At 39.2% G+C, this 26,515-nt stretch overlaps 1 protein-coding gene across 1 annotated transcript in view; it reads left to right on the forward strand.

Annotated features, from left to right (window-relative positions):
• The first annotated feature begins 688 nt into the window (after window positions 1-688).
• NSUN2 (NOP2/Sun RNA methyltransferase 2) overlaps window positions 689-26,515 on the forward strand; it is a 34,581-nt gene continuing 8,754 nt past the window's right edge. The window contains exons 1-13 of the mRNA XM_067529632.1: window positions 689-851; window positions 1,147-1,304; window positions 1,946-2,050; window positions 4,030-4,135; window positions 6,808-6,879; window positions 8,414-8,498; window positions 9,502-9,694; window positions 13,988-14,062; window positions 15,407-15,537; window positions 17,998-18,071; window positions 20,616-20,746; window positions 21,463-21,559; window positions 23,781-23,956. Of these exons, the coding sequence (XP_067385733.1) occupies window positions 759-851; window positions 1,147-1,304; window positions 1,946-2,050; window positions 4,030-4,135; window positions 6,808-6,879; window positions 8,414-8,498; window positions 9,502-9,694; window positions 13,988-14,062; window positions 15,407-15,537; window positions 17,998-18,071; window positions 20,616-20,746; window positions 21,463-21,559; window positions 23,781-23,956 (1,496 nt within the window). The 5' untranslated portion in view covers window positions 689-758. The remainder of the gene's footprint in view (window positions 852-1,146; window positions 1,305-1,945; window positions 2,051-4,029; window positions 4,136-6,807; window positions 6,880-8,413; window positions 8,499-9,501; window positions 9,695-13,987; window positions 14,063-15,406; window positions 15,538-17,997; window positions 18,072-20,615; window positions 20,747-21,462; window positions 21,560-23,780; window positions 23,957-26,515) is intronic.

Raw genomic sequence — 26,515 nt, forward strand, 5'->3', positions numbered from 1 at the left:
GAGCGAACGCTCGGCGGTGATAGCCCGGACAGGTAGGCACTCGGGTCGGCCTGCCGCTGGCCGGCCAATCAGCACGAAGGGGCGGGGACGACAATGAAAACCCATATCTCCTGTCTAGCTACCTGCCCTCTCATTGAGCAGTGACCCCGCCCACACCAGCTGCCACGGGCGGAGAGGCACTATTTGGGGGTGCGGCCTGAGGCAGGTTCTGGTACAGCTTTCCCTTCATTCATATATGACGGCAGGATTCACATGTCAGTCCTGGGCAAAAATTGATTGGTGGAGCTGGGCTGTCAATTGTTTAGACTATCCAATAAAAAATGAGACAGCGGGAGCTGTCCCGACCCTTATTTCCTCATGTGTATGGTACGCATGCGCCTAAGGACAGCAATGCCGTGGGCTATCACTAATAAGCGCCAGCCCATAAATATTAAACAAAGACTCTTCTCAAATGATGCAGAGATGTCTCTCTCGCCGGGTAGACCCGGGTTCATAAAATCAACTGCACGTCCCGCTGCCAGCTGGATCAACAAAGGAGAAAATTAGTACAGTTGTGCTTGTGCTGCAGGCGAATTCGTGGGCAGCCTCTGAGGGGGCTTTCCACTTCAGAGCAGTTAGCCGGCAAGGACCCCGCGCACGCGCAGAGCCACAGGCAGGCCACGTGACAACATAGTGTGTCTGTTCGGCCGGCCTGCGGCAGCTCTGCGAAAATTCTGTGGCGCGCGGCAGCAGCAGGTTTCGTGCAGCGCGTGGGCGCGATGGGCCGTAGGCAGCGCAACCGCCAGAGGCAACAGCAGCAGCAGCGCCGCGAGCGAGGAGGCGGCGGGGACAGGCAGGGCCGGGATCAGGCGGTGAGCAGCGGCTGGGCGGGGAATGGAGCCGGCTGTAGCCGACTCACTGTGGCCGCGAGGGCATCCGGGGCCGAGCGCTTGCGTCCCCCGCGCGCACAGGCTGCCCTGGCCCCGCGCTGCTGCGGCGTGCTAAGGGCTCCTGCCGCGTAGACAGGTCCCCGCGCGAGAGACTTCCCTCTCCCCTCCCCTCCCCAGCCCGGGAGCCGCGCCCGCGGGGCGCCCGCCCCCGCCCCGCCCGACCCGCGGGGCGCCCCGCCCCCGCCCCGTCTGACCCGCTGGCCGCCGCCTCTTGCAGGGCTGGGAAGGAGGCTACCCCGAAATCATCAAGGAGAACGCGCTGTTCGAGCGCTACTACCGGGAGCTGCGGCTCGTGCCCGAGGGCGAATGGGAGCCGTTCATGGCGGCGCTGAGGGAGCCGCTCCCTGCCACCCTGCGCATCACCGGCTACAAGAGGTGAGGGACGGACTGAGCGGTCCCGCCCGACTGAGGCGTGGTACTCGGAAGCGGTGTCAGCCCCGGGGGTTCTCCCCCACGCCGTAGTGGCCGCGACTGGCGTACCTGTACCCCCTGCCAGGTGGGATGCCGGGCTGGGGGGCGGTTTTTGTCATGGTGAAAGCAAAAATTTATCTACTTTCACCTGTAAGGGAGAGATGTCATTGGTGGTGTCAAGCTGCCCCAGGTGAGAGGGTTTATGTTCTTCATTCTCCTTTCTTTTTGCTCATCCTCTGAATAGTGCCTGCAGCAGCATCACAGAATTGCGATAGTGCAAGTAGCACTTCAGGCAATAGGAGCAGCCAGGTGAAACTGACATCAGCTTCACTGTGTTGCTGGAGCTGCTGGGCAAAGGGTTTGCAGAAGCATCAGCAAGAGTGTGATCTTGTTTCCTAAAGTGGGAAGGATAAAATCAAGATGGTAGAAGATAACAGCAAACAGAAATGGGAGAGAATTGATGATGAAATAGGATGATGTGGGGTTCAGAGCAGTATGGGGTTGGTGACTCAGTCCCTGATAGACGTGTTGTAATCAAAACAGTTTTGTTTTATTTCATTCTCCAATCAACTATTTTTAATCAAAACACTCTGTTCTTTTTCTAGCCATGCAAAAGAAATTCTCCAGTGCTTGAAGAACAAGTATTTCAAGGAGTTGCAGGACCTGGTGGTAGATGGGCAAAAAATTGAAGTACCACAACCACTAAAGTGGTAGGAAAACGAAGACACTTTTTAAACTCACAATATGTTGTTTCAAAAGTTTCTCTTGCTTTCTTTTTTTTCCTACTTTATCTGATAATTAACATGTATACTATTAGTTGTGGAATTCACTGACCTTAAAGTTAAACCCTGGACCATAGGTCAGCTTGGATAATATTTTTTTTAAATGATACCAGCTGGCTAATCAAATTTTATTGCATATAACTCATCACCCTTTTAGTGCTACAGATATAATTTTTATACATATTATAACTTTTTTGGTGCTGTTAGAAGTTAATTTATGGTGCTCAAGAGCTCTGGTTTTGGCAGATATTTTCTCCATCACATTTTAGTAACGAAAATGAAGCTTCTTATAGAATTAACATTTGTTACATCATATTTGTAAAAGGAAACACTAACATATTTATTTGAAAAGTCTGTATCTGTTGTAGTTACAAATAACCTAATAAGATTATTATAATTAAGGATTCAGTTTGGTTACTGTGATCACAGATTCCATGACTTCAACAGATGTCCGTGACTTCTTTGCTTCGGCTCTCAGTGGTAGGGCTTGGACTTTAGCCTCGCTGTGCCCATATCCTGGTTTTGTACATTTTTACCATGATTGTTCCATGTTTTTTTTTTTAATTTTACCATGACAAAATCTTATCCATAATTATAACTCAATGAAACAAGACCTGTGGAAGGGGAGAATCTGTTTTTCCGTTTGTGTTACTTTGTGTTTGACAGCACTTTGGGTATAGTCAGCTTCAGTGTTTCTCCTGTGTAGCTGGTAGGTTTTTCCATTTCTGAAAAGATTCTCTGAGACATTAGTGGGGAGCAGAAAAATATTTTTAAAGGAATTTAAAAAAAAATCAGGGTCTATTATTTAAATGGTTGTGTTAGAAATTGGGAGTCCTTTAAAAGTAGTCCATTTCAAAATCAAATTAACAGTCCCTTTAAGGTATGTGTAATTGCTTTACAAGGCAGTGAGTTAAATAAATATACCTTTGTTTAATATGTAAGCTAAAAGTCTGCTACATCTTGGACAGTGAAGCAGTTGGTCTGAATTTAGCCACTAATATCTCTTTAGTTTCACTGCTCTCAGCAGCCCAAGATTGTGGTGTTGCCATGTTCTTACTCTGAGTTCAGAGAAGTGAGGTCTCATCCCCAAGAACAGTGGTCATTTGAATGTAGGCCACATGGCTGACTGGAATATCTCACAGTGCACAAGAGAGACAGCAGTTGCATTTAGAAAATAAGGCATCTTGTTCTAAACAAACTAATTCCAAACTAGCTACATTTAGCAATAATGAACATTCATCAAACACTTTCATCTCAATGTTATTGTTCCTATGAAACATTCCAACGTACTGAGTAAAATCATGAGTCTCAATTTATCTGATGGCGGGTGTGCTTTGCTATGATCTCAGCAAAGAGTTTCTTTGACCACTTGCCACTGCACAAGCAAAGAATAGCCCAGTGGAATTTTTTGGAGCAATGATCTGTGAGATCTTTGATAGTTTGCTATGAAGACCATTGTTCACTTTGATGCTACTTTAGTGTGAGGATAATAATTGCATCACAAAGTCTGTTCAGCACTGATGTCACAGTTAGGAGCAGGAGGAGACTGATAATGTCCCATTCTGTTGAGTTTACAAATTTTCTTACTGAGATCAAACTGTCCCATGGCAGATTTTGGCCCGAATATCTGTGATGTGGACTCAGCTAAGCTGTTAAAATGAAATAGTCATAGTTAGAGTTGTAACAGAATTGTCTGAAAACTGGTATCTTAGAAGTCTAATATTTCTCTTACTTGGCCATCTTACATATTTTAATTTTGTCCTGTGTTCTGCATGGTTCAAACAACTTGATAATTTAGTTTTTAAATGGCTGGAAGAAAAGCGTCATTATGTTTTCATTTAGAAAGTTTTTTGAGGTTAGATCAATTTGTGGTGAGTTGCATTCGGGGACTGTCTTTGTTTTACCAGGTATCCAGAAGAGCTAGCATGGCACACTAACTTGAGCAGAAAAATCTTGCGGAAGTCACCACAGCTGGAAAAGTTTCATCAGTTTCTGGTTAGCGAGACGGAATGTGTAAGGCTTTTTAAAATAAATCTTTACAATTTATTTATTTGTTTGTTTCCAAAGCTGACTTTTCTTTTTAGAACCAGAACATTTTTTATTGGGAAGTGACGGCTTCTCCATGCATTGCTGACAAAGTGCTCTAGCAGCATGTGATTTATAAAGTGCCCTAACATGCTCCATTCTAACTGCCCCTACTCTATAACAGGTACCTAGTTTACATTAATGCCAGCATGATCTACAGGGGACAGTTAATATGAACTAGGTATTTTTTAGTGTGTTCCCGCAGGGTCTACCCGGGGCACTTAGAACGCTGCATATTAGAGTGCTTACAAATACCCCTGTGGTGCACTTTATGACACCAAGTAGACAAGCTATGATAGAGTAATCACTTATTCAAATTAATAAGCCCCCGCAAACAGAAGCAATAATTATAGATTTTTTGGGGTTTGTTAGCAATTTTTATTTATGTTGATCCCCAAAAATCAAGGTTTGAGGGGCTTTCTCTTTGTATATGAGGTAAGAGTAATCTGTATTGTATACATTACTCATTATAGTAGGTAATGAGTAGTCGCTTTAATGTTCCCTAGTGCACTTTCATGCAGTACTGTTTCAAACAAAACTCTGTTAAAATGCACTAGGAAGCCTTTAATATACACTTGCAGGTTTACACGGGCAAATTAATGTGCAACATGTTCGTGCGCCTTAGAAATCACAGCCCTGTGGTCCACAATCCTGCTCTGTATAGAAAAGCTTTCATATACAAGAAACCGTTTCCAGTGTTTTCCTGGTGTTTATTGGATAAACATAGATATTTTATTTTATTTTGTATTGGGGGTGTTTTATCAGTGTTTAGAGTTTGGGCCTCTGATTTTAGATTTTTATCTATGATCTCTGGAGAGCTAGGTTAAGGTCACTGTATGTCTCATAAAAATCCATTTTATCTCATCCTTGTCCATTGTGGACAGTGTCTTAATATCACAGAAGCAGAACAGAGTAACAGTTGCAAAAGTTTGGCCTAAATTTTAAAAGTGACTAGTGAATTTTGAGTGTCTCTAATTTTGGATTGCGCAATTTGAGGTGCCTTAAAAGTGCTTATTCCCCATCCCCAGAAGGTAGATGTAGTGCTGAACATTTAAGGTGCCTCAAACTGAGTATCCAGAAATGCATGCACCCAAAATCACTAGTCAATGTTAAAAAACTTAGGCCTTTGTCTGTCTCTGTTAAAGAGCATTTTGTTGGGAATAATAGAAGATTGTTAATGAATTTGAATCCTGAAACATACAGAGAAAGGTGGGGAAGCTTGTATAATGCTTATCTGAACTATGCTTGACTGGAGCCACTTTCTCTAGTCGCTTGCTCTTATGAATACCAAATATATTGCTAGTCATAAGGGAAAAGAGAAGTTTGAGCAGGATGAAGTAATATTGTTACTTATTGACTCATATTTATCAGTTTTGTGTGTGCTTGATATTAAAATTTGTAACAAAATTTAGAATGCATGATTGCAATGTCAGTATGATGATGATTATTATTATTGAATATTTGTGTTGCCATAGTGCCTGGGAGCCCTAGTCATGGAATGACACACCAATGTGAATGGATATGAGCAGGGCAAGACTGTATTTAAGGCCAGAGAAAAAGATGTTGTGGTAATTGAGACGTGAGATATGCGCCTGGCTGAGCGTTTTAGCTGTGAATGGATGGGAAAGGCCACATCTTCAAGATGTTGTGCAGAAAGAATCTGTGAGGACAGCCTGGATGCGAGGACCTAAAGAAGGATCTGGGACTATAATGATGCCCTGATTATAGGCCTGACTGACAGGCAATGTGGTGGTATTGTCCACAGTGATTGAGGAAAGATAGTCGGGGAAAAATTAAGATGTCTGTGTTAGCCATATTCTGCCTGAGCTGATGGCTAGGCATCCACGAGGGATATGCTGAAGAAGCAGTTAGAGAGGTAGGAGGAGAACCAGGAGAGGACAGAGTTATGGAAGCAAAGGAGGATAAGATTTCAAGAGGCATGTGATCCATGGTGTCAAAATTGGCTGACGGCTCAAGGAAGATGAGGATGGATTACTGGTTCTGAGCTTTGGCTAAAATGAGATCTTTAGAGACTTTGGCAAGAGGAGTTTTAGTGGAGTGCAAGGGGCAGCAGCCAGATTAGAGAAGGTCTAGGGTGGAATTGAACGAGAGGAACTCCAGACAGCGATGTGGATTGTAGATTATAGTTCTATAAATTTAGTAGTAGAATAGAGAAGGGACGGTAGTTGGATAGACAAGTGGGGTGAAGGGAGGGTTTTTTAAGATGGGAGAGTCTAAGTCATGCTTATATTGTGAGGGGAAGGAGCCAGAAGAAAGTGATAGGTTAAGGAAAAGGGTAAGGGAGCGGAGGAGTGGGCATGAATGAGATCAGAAGATGGGGTGGGGTCATTGGAGCAAGTGGAGTGGTTAGAGGAGGAAAGCAGAGGAGAAACTTCTGCATCTGTGACTTGTGAAAAGGAAAAAGTTGTGGGCGCGGAAAGGAAGGTGAGCAGAGGAAGGGGGAAGGTTGCATCGTGTTTTGTAGTACTGACTTTTTCAGCATGCATTCATTTATACAGTACTGTTAATGTTTTATTGTGAAATAAATCACATTTCTATAAGATTTAATGGATACTGCATACATGCTCATTTTATTTTAGGGAAACATTAGTCGTCAAGAAGCTGTCAGTATGATCCCTCCTCTGCTGCTTAATGTTAATCCTCATCATAAGGTAATCTTTAAAATAACGTGGGAACTGGAGGTCTTATAGGAAAAATAAGAATGAGAATATGAATAGTAATTAAATAAGAAGATCACAAACCCCATAGTATTTGTGTTGATGCTTTATTTATTAGGCCAGACTGTGTGTTCTGCATATAGAGACTAGCAATGACTCTAGGCTGCATTTCATGTGTGTTGAAAAATAAGACAGATTTTTTTTTTTCAGCTACATATACTTCAGGTTTAAGTTTTTGAATTAATTAATTGCAACCATCCATCAAAAATATTTTATTTTCCAAATTCAACTGCTTTTACATATACCGTGTATGTTTTTTCCCCTTCCTTTTCTATGGCTTTCTCTGTTTATAACATGGAGTAGACTTTTTAAGATCTCCACTGTGGCTTATTTTTTCATTTTGAGAAAGTGAGCTGTTTAGGAACATTATTTTACTTGTTTTGTTTGGATTACTGTCAACACCACAAGATGTGTGAATCAACCCTGGGTGATTTGGAGCTATATATCATATGGTGACTGGTCCCCTGATTCTGACACACTTAATATTTCTTCAGTTAGGGTCATAAAGCAAGAAGTTATAGCTTACTGTGAGAAAACATCTATCCTTTTCCCCACCCTTCCTGTGTCTCATGCCCTATGACTTAAAGACCCTTTTTTAAATAAGATTTTTGCATCTGAGATTTTACCTAATCTTATTGTCGTCTTTGTGCAGTTCAGTTTTAATTTGCTGTCCGTTGCTGAGCAACTTTAAGGTGTGTGCAGGCTTTTTGGCATTGCTTTCACCTTCATCCTTTTATTTTCTTCAACAGGAATATCAATGTTTGTTTGTATTATCCATGATGCATCTTAATATTTTTTTAAACAACAGGTAAAGCTTCATAATATCTGCTCATTTTGTTTGTGTTTCCATGGTGCTTTTACATTGCTGCATTAACATGCAGTGTACAGGCTTCTAAGTTCAAGTAACTTATCTTTCATAGGGATCTTTTATTTTCTGGGGTCTTGTCTGTGCTAAAGTTTTTAAATCTTCAGTGAGTTGATTGCCAGTTAACTCAAGGTAGTTGACATGTTTATAAAAGGTAATCTATACACTTCCCATATGTTTGTTCCAGGATACAAAAGTCTGTAGTTTACCCTGGGTTGTTCTCTAAGGTAAACCACAAACTCCTTGGGAGTATCCAAATTAGCCTTTACTAATATATTCATTTTCAGTTAACCTAAGGTAATTAACTAAGTAAAAAAATGTAGTGTAAATGTACCCTTTATGTGTATGCATAGTTCACATTAACTCTAATGATAGTTGCTCATGTGCATGGAGAACTGAACTGGAACACCACTCTTAGCTGATGGATATATGCTCAGAACAAGGGTAACTCATCTGAATGGACTGTTTCATGTCATACTTTTGGATTTTCTATTTTATGCCTAAAACATCTTTTATTTTCTCAAGAAACTACAGTTAATCAAAACTGCTGAACATGTTTGAGAAATTGTGAAATATGTTACTGTTAAAACTTTTTATTGATAGATTCTAGATATGTGTGCTGCACCTGGATCTAAGACTGCACAGCTTATTGAAATGTTGCATGCAGACATGAACAATCCTTTTCCAGGTAAGTTGGTCAGGACCACTTACCTCAGGCTTCCAAGGCTTTTGAATTTCAAAGGTTTTTATTGTAAAATATCATTTGCAAATATTAAAAACATATAACAAAACTGTAGCTAAGTGCTGAATTCTCCAAATGGCAAGGTTAGGTTGGAGAGATATTTAGCACATAACAGATTTTAAACTTGTTTTTTTTAAGGGTCCTATTTAATTATATTGTTAGCTTCCACTTTGAGTCATTTCCGTAGCCAGAAGTTGGCTTCTCAAGGTGTTTGCAGGTAGTCTTTAAAGCTTTTTGCCTCACTGTGGCTCAGAAGAGGAGCTGTGTGCGTTACACACTTGCAGAGAGTTGAGGAGCATTAAATGTGATCAGAGCTTAATCTTGTTATGTAATTAAGTTAGTGTGAATTCAATGGACTGTACCATGGGTATTTTTGTTCTAGTGCTCTCCTTAAATATTAGGCTAGGATGCGCTAGTTCTTCATTTTAAGAACCTTCTGTTTACTGTCACTCTCCTTTAACTTCAGAATCCTTATTTCTATTAGATAGCTGGAAAAAATACCACATGTTATGTTCAGCAGAGCAGCTTTGTCCTTTTCTTCAGGCACCAGTGCATATTACCTCTGCGATAATGCTCTGCTAACTCTGGGATGAGATGCCAAAGAGCTGTATTTTATTGCAGCTGTGTAAAAGATTTATCGCTTCTAATTTCATCAGAGCACTCCACTTTCCAAATGCTTTTTGATTTTTAGGCTTCATTGAAATGAGGCTTAAAAACCAGGAGTATAAAATGCTCATCTTCAAACAATTTATGCAATCTAAAGGGAAGACAGAGTAAACTACATTTCAAAAATATAACTATTGAGTAGTAAAGCATAATCCAACTCTTTGACCTCTGTTAGATATTTTTGCTGAATATTTTCAGTGGTTGGCTAATATATGAACTCCCCATGTGAATGCAAAATATAGTTATTTCCTGTTAACCTATGCATTTTATTTTGTGTTCCCAGAGGGGTTTGTAATTGCTAATGATATCGACAACAAGCGCTGCTATTTGCTGGTTCATCAGGCCAAAAGGTTAAGCAGTCCTTGCATCATGGTGGTAAATCACGATGCTTCCAGCATCCCTAGTCTACAGATAGACATTAATGAAAGAAAAGAGGTCCTCTTCTATGATAGGATTTTATGTGATGTCCCCTGCAGGTATAGTGCATTTACTTTTTAATACACAAATTCATTGTGCTACATTTAATAATGATCATTTTTGTTATTAATTTGTTCCTCTGTCTTTCTGATTTCCAAAACAAGCTGTTTCTCCTCTTGCATCGGATTAGATAAAGAATTCTAATGTAAGGGATCTTTTTGCCTCACTCCATGCTATTCTTAGCTTCTATTAGCCAGTGGACTAAGTTTGTCTTCTGAACTTTTACATCAAGAATGACAGGGTATATATGGAGCATATGTATGCAATCTGACACCTTCTAGCTTTTGTTTAATTCCAAAACTGCAGGAATTAATGGAAACCAAATTCATGTTAAAAGCAATTGTAGAATCATATGCATTTAAACTGGATCTAAAATGAGATGACTGGTCTAAATACCTCAGAGGGAGAGAGGGCACTACTAAATGCTCCACTACTTTTAATTTCTTATATTTGAAACATGTCATGCAAGCATAGTTGTTTTTATTTCTTTCAGGGCTTAAAAGCGAAGTTTTGTTCTGAAAAGTGACTCTCTCCAAAAATGGCATTGTAGGATTCCCTACTTACTGTATGAATGACATCCATATTACATCTGCCCAATTAACAAGTAAAACTTTTTTCCCCTAACTGTCTGGAAATAAGTCACAGTTCTTCCTAGTTCATGCATCACCAGCAAAAAAAGAAAGTTAAGGGAAATTTACATGGGATTTAAAGGGATGTAGTCAACAAAAATATATAAATTATTTTACCTATGTTGCTAACACTTTTGACTACTGAAAGGAAAAAATGTTAATTCAGTGTAGTTGCCTTTGTTTAATTTTTGCATTTCTTGGAGAATGAAAATTAATGAAGTCACTTTCATTTGTTCATTGGTCACTTAATTTCAGGTTCCTAGTGCTGCAGTGTTCTTTCAAATACTGCCAGGGTATATATTTAACACTTTCTAAAAGTATCTGGAAACGCTTGTAGTTTTCTAGATTTTCTAAAATCTGGAAAAAATTGGACACAATTTATATTTTTGCGCAAATAAAGTTTAATGTGCATTTAAGAATTCTGTTGGTAATGCATGAGCCAGAGTAGACTCCAGATCCTTCTATGAGCTGGCTTTGTGCTTACAGAATGAATTGCATTTAAAAGTAAAAATTAGTTTAATGAGTAATGTGAACAGATATAAGTCTGAATTCTTTGCATTAGAAGGTGCCATTTTCACAGATTTTTTTCCGGAGAAGTGCTCTTTAATCACCTCTGAGTAGTATCTCTTCTGCCTGCTATATTAGCACCCTCACCACTTAAAAGATTTCAAATGTTTGGTCAGAGGAAAAGATGAGCCATTATTGTTTTTTGGCTAATTTAATTAATTTTACTTATTATTTAATTAATTGATAGTTAATTGGATTGCAAGCTAAAAACGGAGGGAGAATTCCTATTTTATGGTTAAGCAATCTTCTTATATGTATTTTTTGTTTATCCCGTTTTTTAGGCTTTTATTTTCCCTGTTACTCCCCTTTTGACCCTCTCTTCCTGTTGTCCCCTTCCCTCTTTCTTTTCTCTCTGATGTCCTCTTGGTCAAGATTGTCCAATCTGTGGCTTGTATAGGTTTCATTTCATAAGGCCCCCGGTCTGCTTCAACGCAATATACTAACGGCTGATTCATTAGCATTTTGTTGTCATGTTTACATCATTTTAGTTTACACGAGTGTGTAAATAGATGATGTACGTAGAAACAACCTACCTAATTACATACAAAAAAAAGCTGAATTTAAAATATAAACCAATACCGGCGACTTTAAATCTTATTAAAATACGTAGTCTGCTTAGGCCATACAAGGTTGTGCTTAGTTTGTGTGCCTTCTGTATAATAAAGTTGGGCACCATTGCTCTTAGTTGTTCTTTAGTCACTCAAGCCACTTTTCCTTTCAAGTTTTGTGGGAGTTATGTGTAGTCTGTTTTTTGCTGGTGATGCCCATTGAAGAGTAAGATCAATTCATGCTAAATAGGGGTGATGGGATGGGTCTTCTGCTTAGTCCCCACTTAGTGAATGGAGAATGAGACAAATCAGTGGCTTCAAACCCTACCTCCTATACCTCTCTCTTTCTCACCACTGCGCTGAAGAAGAAAAATACAGCCTGCTGAATAGGACCTCCGTGCAGTTCTTTATTCAGTTAGTGTCTGGGGCTAATTGGCCATATCTTAGAGCTCTCCAGTTTAGCTCTGACTCTAGTTGACTGCTTGGGAAGGAGAACAGTTTCAGGTGCAGCTTCTATTTAAAGCTCTCCTCACCAAAAAATGAACTTGAAAAAATCAATCTGTTGCTACAAAAAGCAGCTTTTTATGTGCTCTTACCCTGTATCGTATGTTAATGAACATTCACATATTTGTAATTGTGCATCTTTAAATGAAAAAAACACTTAATCTGGAATGAAGTCCTTTAATATGCTTAAACTTAAGCTTCCTAAGCAACTGGTGTGCTTTGGTTTTGTTGTAAAAGGATTACCTTTAACCAGCTGGGGGTGGGGTAGACCCCATATTTTGTGGCCTAGGGGTTTCTATTGAGAGTATCAACAAAAATAACAGATGAGCTGGTGTTTCTTATCTGGATTATTGTCTTCTGGAACTGGGATGGAGACTACTCTTTTCACATATTGCCATCTGCTGGATAATTGTTCTTACTTCTGATCACAAGGAATCAGAAGCCAGACCTAGGTTTAAAACAGTCACCAAAAGTAAAAAGTAGTGGTTCATAGTTTCCAAGGCAAGAAGGGACCATAGTGATCATCTTGTCCAACCTCTTGTAAAACACAGGCCATCTAATTTTCCCAAAATAATTCCTTTTGAGCTGGAGCATGTCTTAAAAAAAATCAAGTCTTGATTTAAAAATTGCCAGTGATTTTGAATCTACCACGACGCTTGATAAATTGTTCCAAAGGTTAATTACCCTCATAGTTAAAAATATACATCCTATTTCCAGTCCAGTGTTTGCCATTGCCAGCTTTCTGAACAATCCAGCCCTCTATACTAGCCATTTTGTCTGAGTATACCAAGTCACTTTCATGTACTTACTTACTTTACTTTTCTCTTTAACTTTTAACTTTGTTATAAATCTTCAAAATGGAATTCTTTTAGGGAAGAGAATACTTGTTGTGAAGATGCATTTGTGAGGAATTTACTTGTGCCCAGTGATATAGCTATATGAAGTTCCAAGTCTTGTATATGATGTCACATTTTTGTTAAATCTCAATGCATAATCTGAAATAAATTAATTTAAGCAAAGAATATTACTGGAATATCATAAAATGTGAGATGTTCAATTAAAATAAGTGAATCCTAGTGTCATTAAAGTCAATGGGATTTTTTTCAATTTACTCCTTTAAGGCTGGGATTTTACATATTAGGTCTGTGAAGTTAACTTTGGCAGGTGTCACAAGATTTTGTTGCCTGCTGAACTTTCATGATAATCAGGAAGATAGGCATAGAATGCACCTCTTGATTGAGTCTCAACTAGTAAAACTAGTCTGATGCTGGAAATCCACCCAGGGTAGAGATGAGATGCATAGTCACTGACACTTTGGAGCTAAATAGTTGGATCAAGACGGAAGATCCAATTTGTCCTACCTTAGAGGAAGGAGTCAGAGTCCTGCTCTTAAATCTGATAGGTTACAAGTAATCAGTTGGAGTGAGTAGCTGGGGTAAGATGATATCTAGAGGCATAGGAATCAAACTGGATTGTAAATTATTCAGTGCAGGATAGATATTCCTACATGTGGGTTCAGTACCTAGCAAAAATGGGGCCATAATTCTGACTGGAGCTTTTGGGCACTATTGCAATAATAATGAAGGAAGTACTTATATGATGGTGGGGTTTTTTTTATTCTGCTTTATCTTCTTTTGAGTATTAATTTAGAAAACTTGAAGAAATCATGCCGGTAAATATTTGTTATAAATTTTCTTATCTTGTGGCTGCCTTTAATCCATAAAGAAATGATTAGAAAAGGGAGAAATCTATTTCTAACTTGACTGTCTCCAAAACACACTTATTCCAGTTCTTTGTAGGAATTCCAGGTAGTAATTGAGACTGTTGTTCCCTTGTCACAGTTGGCTGCTATTAGAGGCTGAGACAAGATCTGCAGGGAGTTCAGCATCCTCTTAAGTTGAATCCCCTGTGATTAGTATCCAAATGAATTGTCTCCTTGTGGGTTAAAATACCATCTTTTGATTTACTTATTTTTCAGCATAGAGTTAGATATATCATAAAATAATATTTTATTTATAAATTAACATGTAAACTTCTATTGCAGTGGAGATGGAACCATGAGAAAAAACATAGATGTGTGGAAAAAATGGACAACACAAAATAGCTTACAGCTACATGGGTAAAAGTGCATATTATAATTCTTGTATAGTTTTGAAGAAAATGTCCTCAGTGTAACAATTTTACAAAATAGAAATTATGAAGTTTTGCCACCTCTCCCTTCCTCAACAAAGTGCTAATTTCTTTGTACTATTTTCTGAGAAGGGGTAATCATTCAAATGTGGGATTAGTCTACATTAAGGATAGGGTAGAATCCATATGGTTTGTGTTTTTTATGAGTACCAAACAGGTATCTGTTAATTGAATTATGAATCTAAATACAAATAACTTGCACTCAGGGGTTAGCACTCAGGGGCAGAGTAATGGGAATGAGACAACTAGTTGCAGAGGAAGGGGTGGCAGGGGCTATAGGCAAGACCCTGCAAGCCTAAAATGGCAATGTCCACTTTGAATACTAAAAGTCGAGTGTAACCTAAAATATCAGTCAACTCCCTGTATTGTTATCTGTACTGAATATGAATAAAAGATTTGTCCTTTCCTTGTTTTACAAGTAAGCAGCTTGGGTTGTTTACTATTGTAATGCATCAAATGTGGGTGTTTAAACTAACACTGTAGTTTGGTGGTAGAGTATTTATGTGAATTATTCTGGAATTAAATAAAATATGTTTTTGTAAATTGATACTTTTTTAGAAAAATGAGATTTCTAAAATCTTGATTTATAACTTAAAATTATTTAATTCTACTAAACCTCTCAATTTAGGTATAGTTTGATATGTAAACATTGTATCACCTTTTTGTTGTACAGATTTATATATGCTGCTTTTCAACACTACAGACTGTTGCAATCCATAGGAATTTTTCTGTGTGCTATTTGGGAAAATAGCTTAGTTGACTAGGTTCTTTAAATTTTAACAGTGTTTAATATACTTCTGAAAGTGTACTTGAAACAGTATTCTAGTGTTTGAAATACATTAGTTTATAGAGTTCACTTTAGGGGCAGAGTTGTATCCTGAATGCACATTCTCTATCCAGGATATTTATTGTGTGATATATGTCTTTCTAGTACAACACTAGCCAAACTGTATATATTGCTGGTAGTGCTTCTCAGACAATGTTGATTTTAATGCTAGAAGTCCTGGGCCAGAGAGGGAGAGTGGCCAAGATAGGTTGCTTGCATATTATGGTAATGGGCATATTCAATAGAGGAGTGAGGAAATTAAGCAATGTGTTTAAACGTTGTGTGTCCTGTTTTAGTGCCTGATTTAATATAGCTAAATGTCTTTATTAAAGTTTTCCATGAGGTTGCAAGTAAGCTTTAGCTGTAACAGGCTGTTTTGTACAAGGGATAATAGGACTCTTGCTGGTCCCTGAATGGTACCTGTTTAGACGACTACTTTTCTTTTAGCTTGCAGTTAAGGATTGCAACCCGTGGTGTTGAACAGCTGGCAGAGGGAGGTAGGATGGTCTATTCTACATGTTCACTGAATCCTGTTGAGAATGAAGCTGTGATTGCATCCCTTCTGGAAAAAAGTCAAGGTGAGGAAATGAATTATCTTGGCTGAATATTTACTGAACAATACATTAAAATCTTACTGATTCACAATAATAGGAATTGATGTATGGATTAGAATGCCAGGGATGAGTGCAGAATAGATGAGAGAAACTCAGTGGATGAATGGGAAGGAAGCTGCCTTATTTTCTCCTCTTATGTCAACACCAGTAAAAGTTCTCTAGACCAGTAGGTCCCAACCTTTGAGTGAAAGCCCCACTAGTTAACACTAGGTAAAACACACACTCCTCCCTCCCCTCGCCTTCTCACTGGCCATAAACATATATAACCCCTATAAACGCGCATGATGATGATATGAACAACACTAAATTACATAATAATAAATTACTCTTACCTGAGTAAGAAGCTAAGCCTTCCCTGGCACAGCCACCACTGCATGCCCTGTGTGGCCCCACCTCTTCCCATCCCTCATGGACTGAGGGTAATCAAGACGGACTCTAATTGGTTGCCGGGGCTGCTCTAGGCCCCCACCAGCACAGGGCTGCTTCTCTCTGGCCGTGCACCTGGTCACTGTGGGGCTGGTGGAGGGCTGCTCCTGCACTCTAGCCGGCACAGAGCTCAGGAGGCCTGTGCTGACCAGTGTGGAGCTTGCGGGGGGGAGCAGCTCCTCCACCCTAGCCAGCACAGAGCTCAAGGCTGCTGCACTTGGAGTGGAGCTTGGGGTTAAGTGACCTCAATATTACTGAAGCCTCATGGACTCCATGGAATCTTTGGCACTCCCCCCAAGGGGATTCTGGCCCCCAGATTGGGAACCGTTGCCCTCGACCAAATGAGGTCTCCTGTGACACCCTGTCAGCATAGTGGATTTGTACAGCTGTAACTGTTGGATCTTAAACAGTTCTGTAAATGAACTACAAAAGACTCATTCAAACTTAGCTGTGTTGGCTTGGTAGCATTAGTGGGAATAAAAAGCAGTCATCATTTTTGTCACTGTAAATGCTAATATGTGTATGGAGCACAAATATTGAGTAAGAATGTGCTGTTTTAACATAACCAATTCTCCAAATAGAGTCCCACTTCAAAGTTGGTTGCCACTGATTGCTTCTGCTGGATGGAACCAATATTATCTTGTGGCCAAGTTAAACTCTGCTATAGGGAGTGTAGTTGGCACCAGGTCTCACTGCTATGGAAGAGGTCAGAATTGGGGCAGTAGCTTGCTTAAACAGCCAGCTGTGGAGAAAATAATTCTCACCCCATATTTTCCCCACTACCATGGTGGGAGGAGGATCAGATGCAGCAGTAGTTGGTAGTAAATAGCCTAGACTGTTTGATGGACGTTACTAAATACCAGGGAATGAAATTAGCTCATAGGCAACTGTATTGTGGTGGCTTGTGCCTGGAGACAGTTATGCCAGGATGCTATTTCTGAGTCTGCTGACAGCTTTTGTGACCTTGATTAAATCGTTTGACATCTCTGGTTTTTATCCCTCCTCAATTTCATCCCAATTGTAAAGGTATTTCTAGACTTTCACATTAGTTTGTATAAACTACATTATTATCCATACTGAACCCAACCCAAACAAACATAACTTTCCTGACTGAATCAGCTAACAGCATATTTGCAAATTATCTCTAGTAATTTGAGTGTATGTAATTTACTGAAGCTCAAATCAAGAGAGTTTACATGGTGTCCTTTTAATATTTGTGATTAAAAGCTGATTTAATTTGAAGTTAAAAATGAGTATCCATGCCAGTTTTTGTGGGTTTACAATCATGTGTTTTAAGATTTTTACCTTTTTATTATTGCGTGGAATACCTGTGCAAATAAGAGAGATGACTGCTTGATTGACCAAGGGGAGTAAACTATCAAAGTGCTGTAAAATACACAAACTGAAAATCAGTAAAGAAACAGAACTTTCTCTAGTCTTTCTTTATAGCCAATTTGAGTTATGGTAATTTAATAACAATAAAAACAGGTGATTATTTTTTAAGTGTGATATTTACAGTATACTTAAAGGGATAATAGAAAATGTAATTTTGTTCATGTTCAGGGCATCTTGAAGCATTTTACAAAATAATGAGTTAAATACTGTTTTGTTGAGGGATTGTTAGATCATGAGACATCAGACTTTAAATCTCTCAGGATTGAAAATTAGCATTATATCTTATTAGAATGCCATCTTTGACATCCAGTGTTGTGCAGCATTGTCTTTTTATCCTTTACTGTCATCTGTTAGCAACCTTCCTTAAAGTTCTTATTGGATTTTTAAAACTCTGTTCATGATGTGTAATTTCATATCTTCTTCGTAGTTCATTTTGTACTTCAAGGTATTTCAAAATAAGTATATCTGTATTGCCCATCACGGTGTATAATTTTATAGAAAACCATGTTTGGAAAGGTTACATAGAAGCACACCTCTAAACAATTTCCCTGAAGTTTATATTTTCAAGAACACTTATTTGTTTGTGCAATTTTGGCTTTCTAGGTGCCTTAGAACTTGCTGATGTCTCCTCTGAGTTGCCAGGCTTGAAGTGGATGCCAGGGATTACACAATGGAAGGTACTCAGAAGATATTTCTATATAGTTACATTCCATAGTTCCAGTCTTGATGCATGCTTTGGGTGTAAAATCAGGCAAGAACTCAGAGCTCTAAAATGGAGGTATTAACCTACGCTAAAAAACTGGAAGAAGCTAAGTGACAGCAATAAATATACTGCCAAGGTTTTTAATCCTCCCAGCTAGAGTACACTCTAAAATTCTTTGAGGCTCCACTAAATAGTCTCCCCCGGGGGGGGGGGGATCAACTTCAAGTTTCTTAATTTTGCTTTTACTTTATCATTTCAGGCAGTTCTATAGCACTGTCTGATCTGCTTTGTTGCTTCTTACTTTTAGGCATGAAAAGTTAAAAACTGTCATGAGAGGAAGCCATCTGGCTCCTTTCCCATCCCTTCTTAGCTGCTGGGACACTCCAGCCAGTCACCTATTTCTGAGGCCCTAGCTGAGCTGGATGCTTGGGGAAAAGGATCAAGAAGTGGACAGGTCCCTCAGTCTTACTGAAATATTTTATCAGCAGAAAGCAAATATAGAAGGTTGCTTTACGTTTCCTGCCCCTTCTGACACTGAAGGCTGAACCTTAAAATGTGTACCTGTGTTGTAAATGCAAAATGGATAATGGCATATGCAATTTCCAATCTTGTGTTTTGCATGCACAATTTAAGTACACACTTCTCAAAGCTTTGCCATGAAATGGAATCTGTCTGTAGAGTCATTAACAAAGTAGACCTGCCTGCAAGTGGAGATGAAACTAAAAGGAAAGAAAACAGAGGTGTAACTTAGGATGCTAAATTTATAAAAACACACATCTTGCTTTAGTGTTTACCTCAGAGGATCCTGGCAGATTAAATGAATGTATGAGTAGACTGTAGGTGGGGAGCATGATTCCGATTGTTTTAGGTTGCCTCTCTCGCTTCACCATAAATGGACAGGGGTTCAAATAGCATCCATTATACACAAATAGCAAAGCACAAAGTGAAAAGATTTTGCTTTTCCTTGAGTGGGATTCATACTTTACTTTTAAAGAGAAAAAAGATAGGGTTTACACACAATGCTTCAGTCAACACACACAATATTCAGAAAGAATGTTAACTGGTATCCTGCATTTCAGTGAATGTTTATGCTAAGATTGGTCTTGGAATATAAATCTTCCCCATAAAATTAAGATGTGTGTTCAGAATAATTCACAAACATTATGTAGAGAAATACTGACAAATTTACTTGTCTGCAACCCATGTCTGCCATTGTGAGAGTGTACATTAAGCCTTATTTTAGTGCATTTATGGATTGTGAGAAAAGCAGTAAAGGTTAAGTGCATGACTCATTTTAAATTTCTGGTTTTCATTGCACATACTTTTCCTCAAATAAACCTTTACCACTGAAACTTTTAATGCTCAAGCTTGTCCAAAGGTGTAACCAGCCTCCTTTAAAAATACAGTCTTTATGGCTGCTTTTAAGTTAGCTGATCATGGAGGACAGGGTAAAGGGGGAGAGAACATATTTTATCCAAAGAGGCCCAGTTAAATTCTTACACACCAATATGGATGGAACTCCCTCAGGTCAAAGTTGTGAGGTCCAGCAGAGGTCACCTTATGTTTTTTCTGATGAGGTGTATAGGCTTTCCTTGGTGCTTCCATGGCTATTTCCTTTCTGACTGTATGTCAGAACATCATGCTGAAAGAGGCCTACTCATGGTCACGTTGGGATGTGGACCAGAGAATAAGAACCTGTTGTGATCTATATTTTCGTAGATTTCAAGACTGGAAGGGACCACTGGATCTGTCCAGTCTGACCTCCTGTAATTTCACCAAATTACCCCTGCATTGAGTCCAATAATTTATATAAAGTAGATCTTCAAGGAAAAAAGGTTTTTTAAAAGGCTAATTCAAAACTGATTGAATTTTAGAAGCTGAAACTCCATGTGCTTGTCGTGACACAATACTTAAAATATAAGTGACTGAAATTCAGTACAAACTCTTCACTATTATGTTGTATGTGACAGACTAATATAAAATCATAAGTATTGTATGAGCATAATGTAGGTGTAATTTCATACTATTGTTTCATTGGAGTTCCACAACTATGTACTTCGATATTGTCCAAATGTGGAAATATGCAGTTAATTCAACAGAATAGTGCTGCTCCTTTTTTATTTTTTATACATACATTAATGTGATGATAAAGATTAAATTAATCATACAAGTCAGGAAAATGCTACCATTCTTACAAAAATGTTGACTTGATATCCTTGCATCTATGTAGTAGGTTTTTTTTCTTGGTAAATGTATACCATACAAATATACTTGGACTATAACATTGCCATGTTAAGGTTCCTACAGGAATTTTGAATTTCCTGACCTTTTTTGATGTGGTTAGTTTTTCAGCTTGCATTATTTTTTTGTTCTATGTGTATTTGTTAACAAGCAAATTAACATAAAATTTTACTTCTAAGGAGACAACTGGTACTAGTTATATTGCTACAGCAATTTTTCGTTGTTACACGATACAAAATTGCAAGCTGAAATGTCATTGTCACATTTTACTGTGCAGGTAATGCTAAAAGATGGACAGTGGTTTGAAGACTGGAAAGATGTGCCTTCTAACAGGCAGACCCAAATTCGGCCCACCATGTTCCCAGTAAAAGATGAAGAAAAACTAAAAGCAATGAACCTGGAGCGCTGGTAAGTTTTCCCAGATTGGTTTAAAGTAATAAGGAATTTTGATGTTTAGCTTTTTATGGTGATGGGAACTGGCATTTTAGTTTTAGGAATGAATTGTGAGCTAAAACTAAATTTGTAAGTGGCGAGGATGCTGTGTTCATTATAAGCTTTGGTAACTGGATACTATGAGACTCTAAAAATACATAAGGTAGTAAGAGAGAATCATAGGTTGATTTCAAGGAAGATTGTACTATTTGATGAAAACATAGGGACAAATTCTGGCTTGATTTACACTCTGAATCTGTAATGTGATTGTACAAATATAAGGGTAGAATTACTACAAGTGTATATAGAGCATGAAAAGTGCTATGTAACAACTAGCTATTGTTGGATCTCTTGAATAAAATAGTAATGCAGTTAAATAACCAATTAAATATTGAAAAGTGCAAATTGAAAAGGCTTTCATAGTGAGTATTCTAAAAAAAAATCAAGCGTTTAAAATTCTTATTTATCAGAGCTAAAGTTTGGTCAAATATAAAACTAAGAATATTTTACAACTGATGTAGTTCACTATAGGAAGTTAGAATATTTAATTTATACTTTGTTTCTAGCTTGATGATTTCATCCTAATTTTAACAGATATGTAATATACACTAAAAGTAAACATGAGCATGTTTCTTTTAGTATTTCATAAAAACCTGATTGCTACTATTGACCATGAAGTACTTTTCCCCCAGCATTAGAATATTGCCGCATCACCAGAACACTGGAGGTTTCTTTGTGGCTGTATTAATAAAAAAATCTCCAATGCCATGGAATAAACGTCAGCCTAAGGTAAAGTTCCTTTTTAAAGAGCTGTGATGACAGCGTATATTGTGTTTTGGAAGCTTTCATAAACTACTTAGAAAATTATTGGGAAAACAACAGTTAGTAAAAGTAGTTGTCTTTCATGCCCATCCGTGAAGCATTTTTTAAACACTGCAAAAAAAAATTATTTTTTATTTTATGGAAACATGAAAAAATATGGATTTATATAAAATCGTAACTTTTTATATTAAAGTATATAGTGGCCCTTCCTGTATGAAACTAATTGGCAAAAACATTCCATGAAAACACCTGAAACTTGAATCAGTGTTAGAGTTGACCTGTCCAAGATTTATAAACACTTAAGATTTTGTACCAAAAAACAAACAAACAAACCACCCCCCCCCCCCCACACACACACACACGGGGTGGGGGGAGGTTTATATTGAGAATGTTGAGGGTACATCAACTGAAAAATCATGTTTATATCTGAGTTTTTTGGCCTCCTGTTAGGAGTAATACCTAAGATTGTTATAACTGAAAGAGATTTAAAATTATTTTTCTTTGTCAGTTTACTTTGTATAGTCAGTCAACTATCTTGTCAATTCCCTTTTGTTTGTGTGGGCCTTTCACAAAACAAGAAGGTAAAGGAAAACATTTAGAAACAGGTTTTCAAAAGTACCTAAGGAATTTAGGGTCTCATAATCTTTAAATCCCTTTTACAAGTGGGAATATGGGATTGTGAAATCACAGTAAAATACTGGAAGTAAACTTTTTTTAAACTGACAAGATTTCAGGTTGGTGTCCCTTTACCTTAAACATTACTTGATTATTCACCTCTTTAAAGGGGAATATTCCTCATAGGAATCACTTGGAACCATTTCTATTTACCTAATGGTGCCTTTAGGTAGAACTTTTTATATGTACAATTTGCAAGGCAATACAGAAAAGAACCAGATTCATTCAAAAGCAAAGCACACCCAAATACTTCATATCACTCTAAGACTCAGACAGTAGCACTTTTACAGAACATGGGAGAGTTTGAGAGAATTTTTTTCAGCAGTAGTTCTCAAAGAACTTTACATCATCATTCCCATTTTACAGATAGGAAGCTTAGGTGGAAGTGGAGTGACTTGCCTAGCAGGCCAGTGGCAATGCTAGGAATAGTCTCAGTCCAGTGGTCTCTCCACTAGGCCACACGGTTGCTATGTGATTCCTCAGTTTACTCCCCCCTTCTGTAGATGTTGTTACAGTGGAATGGAAATAAAGGTCATACTTTGAAATGTTTCCAATGTATAGTTGTTACCAAGGTTGGTGAGAGAAATTACATCCATGGTCTGTCTCGAAACCTTGACAGTTTTATTATATGGTTGTTTTATCATTTTAAATGTGCGAGAGAAGACAAATGTCTCTTTCCCTCCCTTCTTCTGCCCCCGCCTCACCATTCCCCTCAATATGTAGCCCCCCCAATCAAAACGTCCAGCTCCCCTTCCTATCTCATCAAGCCATTAATGGACACTGTAGAAGCCATTACATGTAAGAAGTTGCTCCTTGCTGTCTCCTGCCCTATACTGCTGCATTCACATATCACAGGCCGAGCAGCAGCAGCTTACTGGTGGGCTGTGCACTACTTTGGTTATGTAGCCTGAACTGCATGTTGAGCTGGCCCCTCACTTCTGCCACCAACTGCATCCAAGAGGCACACCAGATTTAAAGGCAATCTGAACAACTGTGTAGACTTGAGAGGTTGTAGAAAAGTTCAGGTTTAAATGGAAAGCTGGTCTTAACCTTAACTATAGCAGAGTTCTCATTCTGCAATAATGTGGTGCGTAGAGACCAAATACATGTAACTTTGAATGGATGGTAACTTAACCTTTGGGAAGCTAATTTACCCATGATGTATACCAGGGTGGTCAAACTATGGCTTGTGAGCTGCATGCAGCTCTTTTACAGTTAGTGCGGCTCGCAGTACCACTTATGCCCTTCTCCCCATTCTCCACCTACCAGACTGGAGTGGGGAGCTTGGAGCTTCTGCTCTGCGGCAGGATGGTGGGGCTAGAAGATTCTGTCCAGTGGGGAGAGGGGTCTCAGGGAGTCAGTAAGTTTAGCCACCCCGATATATACAGTTAATATTTATTTAAATGTTTAATGAGAGTTGAGTTTAGTGAGAGTTGCATTTTAGGGGTAATGTAGACTTTTTGTTACAACAGTTGTATTTTTTCTTCACTTAAAACATAATAATCTGGAACAGCTTCAGCGTAAGTTATCACAGAGAACAGAAGATATGTCAGTGATTGCAGCTGCTACAGAAGATGGCTCTGTAGAAACTGTTGAAGAACCACCAACTGCTGAGGATGAAGAAACTAAGGAAACTCAACATTTGCTGAATGTAGAGACTGAGCAAGGCAAGAAAGATGGCGTATGTGGGTAAGAAACTACATCGAAGCATCTGTCCTGTTCTTGCTTCCTAACTGCTAAGTGTCTAACACGAGAGTTCCATGCTCTGTGGAGAACTCCAGTTCTGATGAGTTCTGAAATTGTATGACTAATTTTAAAAAGTGGACCTAACAGAATACATACTGCAGTGTCCATAACATGCTCGTTTGCTTTTATTTTGCTCTATTTCTTTACCTCTGTTCTTTGATTGATGCTAAAATCATAGAAGATTAGGGTTGGAAGGGACCTCAGGAGATCACAAAGCAGGACCAACCCCAGCTAAATAATTGCAGCCAGGGCTTTGTCAAGCCACACCTTAAAAACCTCTAAGAATGGAGATTCCACCATCTCCCTAGATAACTCATTCCAGTGCTTCACCACCCTCCTAGTGAACATTTTTTTCCTAATATCCAACCTAGACTTCCCCCACTGCAACTTGAGACACTTGCTCCTAGTTCTGTCATCTACTACCACTGAGAACAGCCTAGCTCCATCCTTCCTGGAACCTCCTTTCAGGTAGGTAAAGGCTGCTATCAAATCCCCCGTCATTATTCTCTTCTGTAGACTAAACAAGCCTAGTTCCCTCAGGCTCTGCTCATAAGTCGTGCTCTAGCCCCCTAATCATTTTTGTTGCCCTCTGCTGGACTCTTTCCAATTTGTCCACATCCTTTCTGTAGATTGGGGGGAGGGGGGACTGGACACCATCTGCATAACAACATGATTACTTCTGCAATTCGATGGTCCTTACCTGGGCCTTTTCATTCAACAGGGAAGATGGACGACAACACCACTTGTGCCTCAAAATGCCTTTATCCTTCTTCCCAAAGCCACATAATCTGTAGTGATCTGCTGAAGGTCGTTTTCTTTGCTATTCCTTCTGCACATCGGGATGGTTTGTTCCTGCGCCCTCAATAAGGTTTCTTTAAAATACAGCCAGCTCTCTTGGATTCCTTTCCCCCTCATATTAGCCTCCCAGGGGATCCTGCCCATCAGCTCCCTGAAGGAGTCAGTCTGCTTTTCTGAAGTCCATGGTCTGTATCCTGCTGTTCTCCTTTCTTCCTTTTGTCAGGATCCTGAACTCTACCATCTCATGGTCACTGGTGCCTAGGTTGCCACCCACTTCTGTGTCCCCTACCAAATCTTCCCTGTTTGTGAGCAGCAGGTCAAGAGGAGCACGGCCCCTAGTTAGTTGCTCCAAGACTTGCACCAGGAAGTTGTCTGCAACACCCTCCAAAAACTTCCTGGATTGTTTGTGCTCTGCTGTATTGCTCTTCCAGCAGATGTCAGGGTGACTGAAATCCCCCATGAGAACCAGGTTCTGTGAACTAGAAACTTTCCCTAGTTGACTGAGGAAAGCCTCATCTACCTTGTCCTCCTGGTCTGGTGGTTTATAACAGGCACCCACCATGACATCACCCTTATTGTTCTTGCTTCTAAGCTTAATCCAGAGACTCTCAACTGGCTTATCTCCAGATTCATACTGGAGCTCAGAGCAATCATAATGCTCTCTTACATACATCTCTTCCTCTTCCTCTTGGGAGTGGTGGTTGTGGAACCCCCATCCCTAGGACAGTCCATCCCATGCCTTCTGATCGAAGGGGCCTCCTTCTGATCCCTTCCCTCAGATGAATCTTCCAAACTGTTCTCCTCCGTAGTACCTGTGTAAAAAGCCTGAAAATGATTGCTTACCTCTATCTGCCCTGTGGGGTATATGGGTTCTCCTCTTTCTTCTGGAGAGGTCTTATGCTGCCAGTTTTCTTCCCTGTTCTTCAGTTTCCCCTGCACTGTCCTCTCTGATTCTTCCACATGCTGGAAGAAGCATGTAAAGAGCTTACTTGATGCTGTACAAGATTCAGTGGAGGACACAGTTCTTGTCTTGAGTATCTTAGTCTGAATACCCAAAGAATGGGTATGAACAACTCGGCAGCCCAGAAGGAAGGATACTGACTTTGAATGCCTTCTTAATACTGGAGTAGTAATGGCTTTTTGCAGACAAGGCTCGGTATTTGTGAGCTTTTTAAGAAATGAGTTTAAAAGAGGAACTTAAATAAGAGAGTAGGTCTCTGGTACATGGGGATAGAGATGGAGTTTCAGGCATAGAAGGCATAAAATGAGGAGAAAAGGGTTTCAGTAGTGAAGGGATGAGATTGATTATGGATAGGTAAAAAATGAAAGCACCCAACTCTGTAATGTCTATATTAAGATACCTGTGTTTTATGGATAGATTTTGTTTATACCTTCAAAAACATTTTACAGTTATTTTAAACCCTTCATATCAATGTGCCAGTTTAGTGGCACGTTATAAATTGCTGTACAAGTAAAGGTTTGCATCACATTTAACACACTTCAAAGCTTTATTTTCATTGACATGATGTTAACCTCCTGTTTGTACTAGCTACATACCTTACATCAACCTCTTACATAGCAGTATGAAAACAGTTGTCTCTTTCTGGCTCCTCCAAAATTAATTATTTCTCCCTTCCCTACTGAGGAGGGCATTACTTCTTTTAGAAATTGAGCTATTGCCTCTCCTCGCCCTCTTCTCTTTGC

This window comes from Emydura macquarii, unplaced genomic scaffold (genome assembly GCF_026122565.2).
Source record: "Emydura macquarii macquarii isolate MOO-44397 ecotype Brisbane River unplaced genomic scaffold, CSIRO-AGI_Emac_v2 contig_320, whole genome shotgun sequence".
NCBI classification, from domain to species: Eukaryota; Metazoa; Chordata; order Testudines; family Chelidae; genus Emydura; species Emydura macquarii.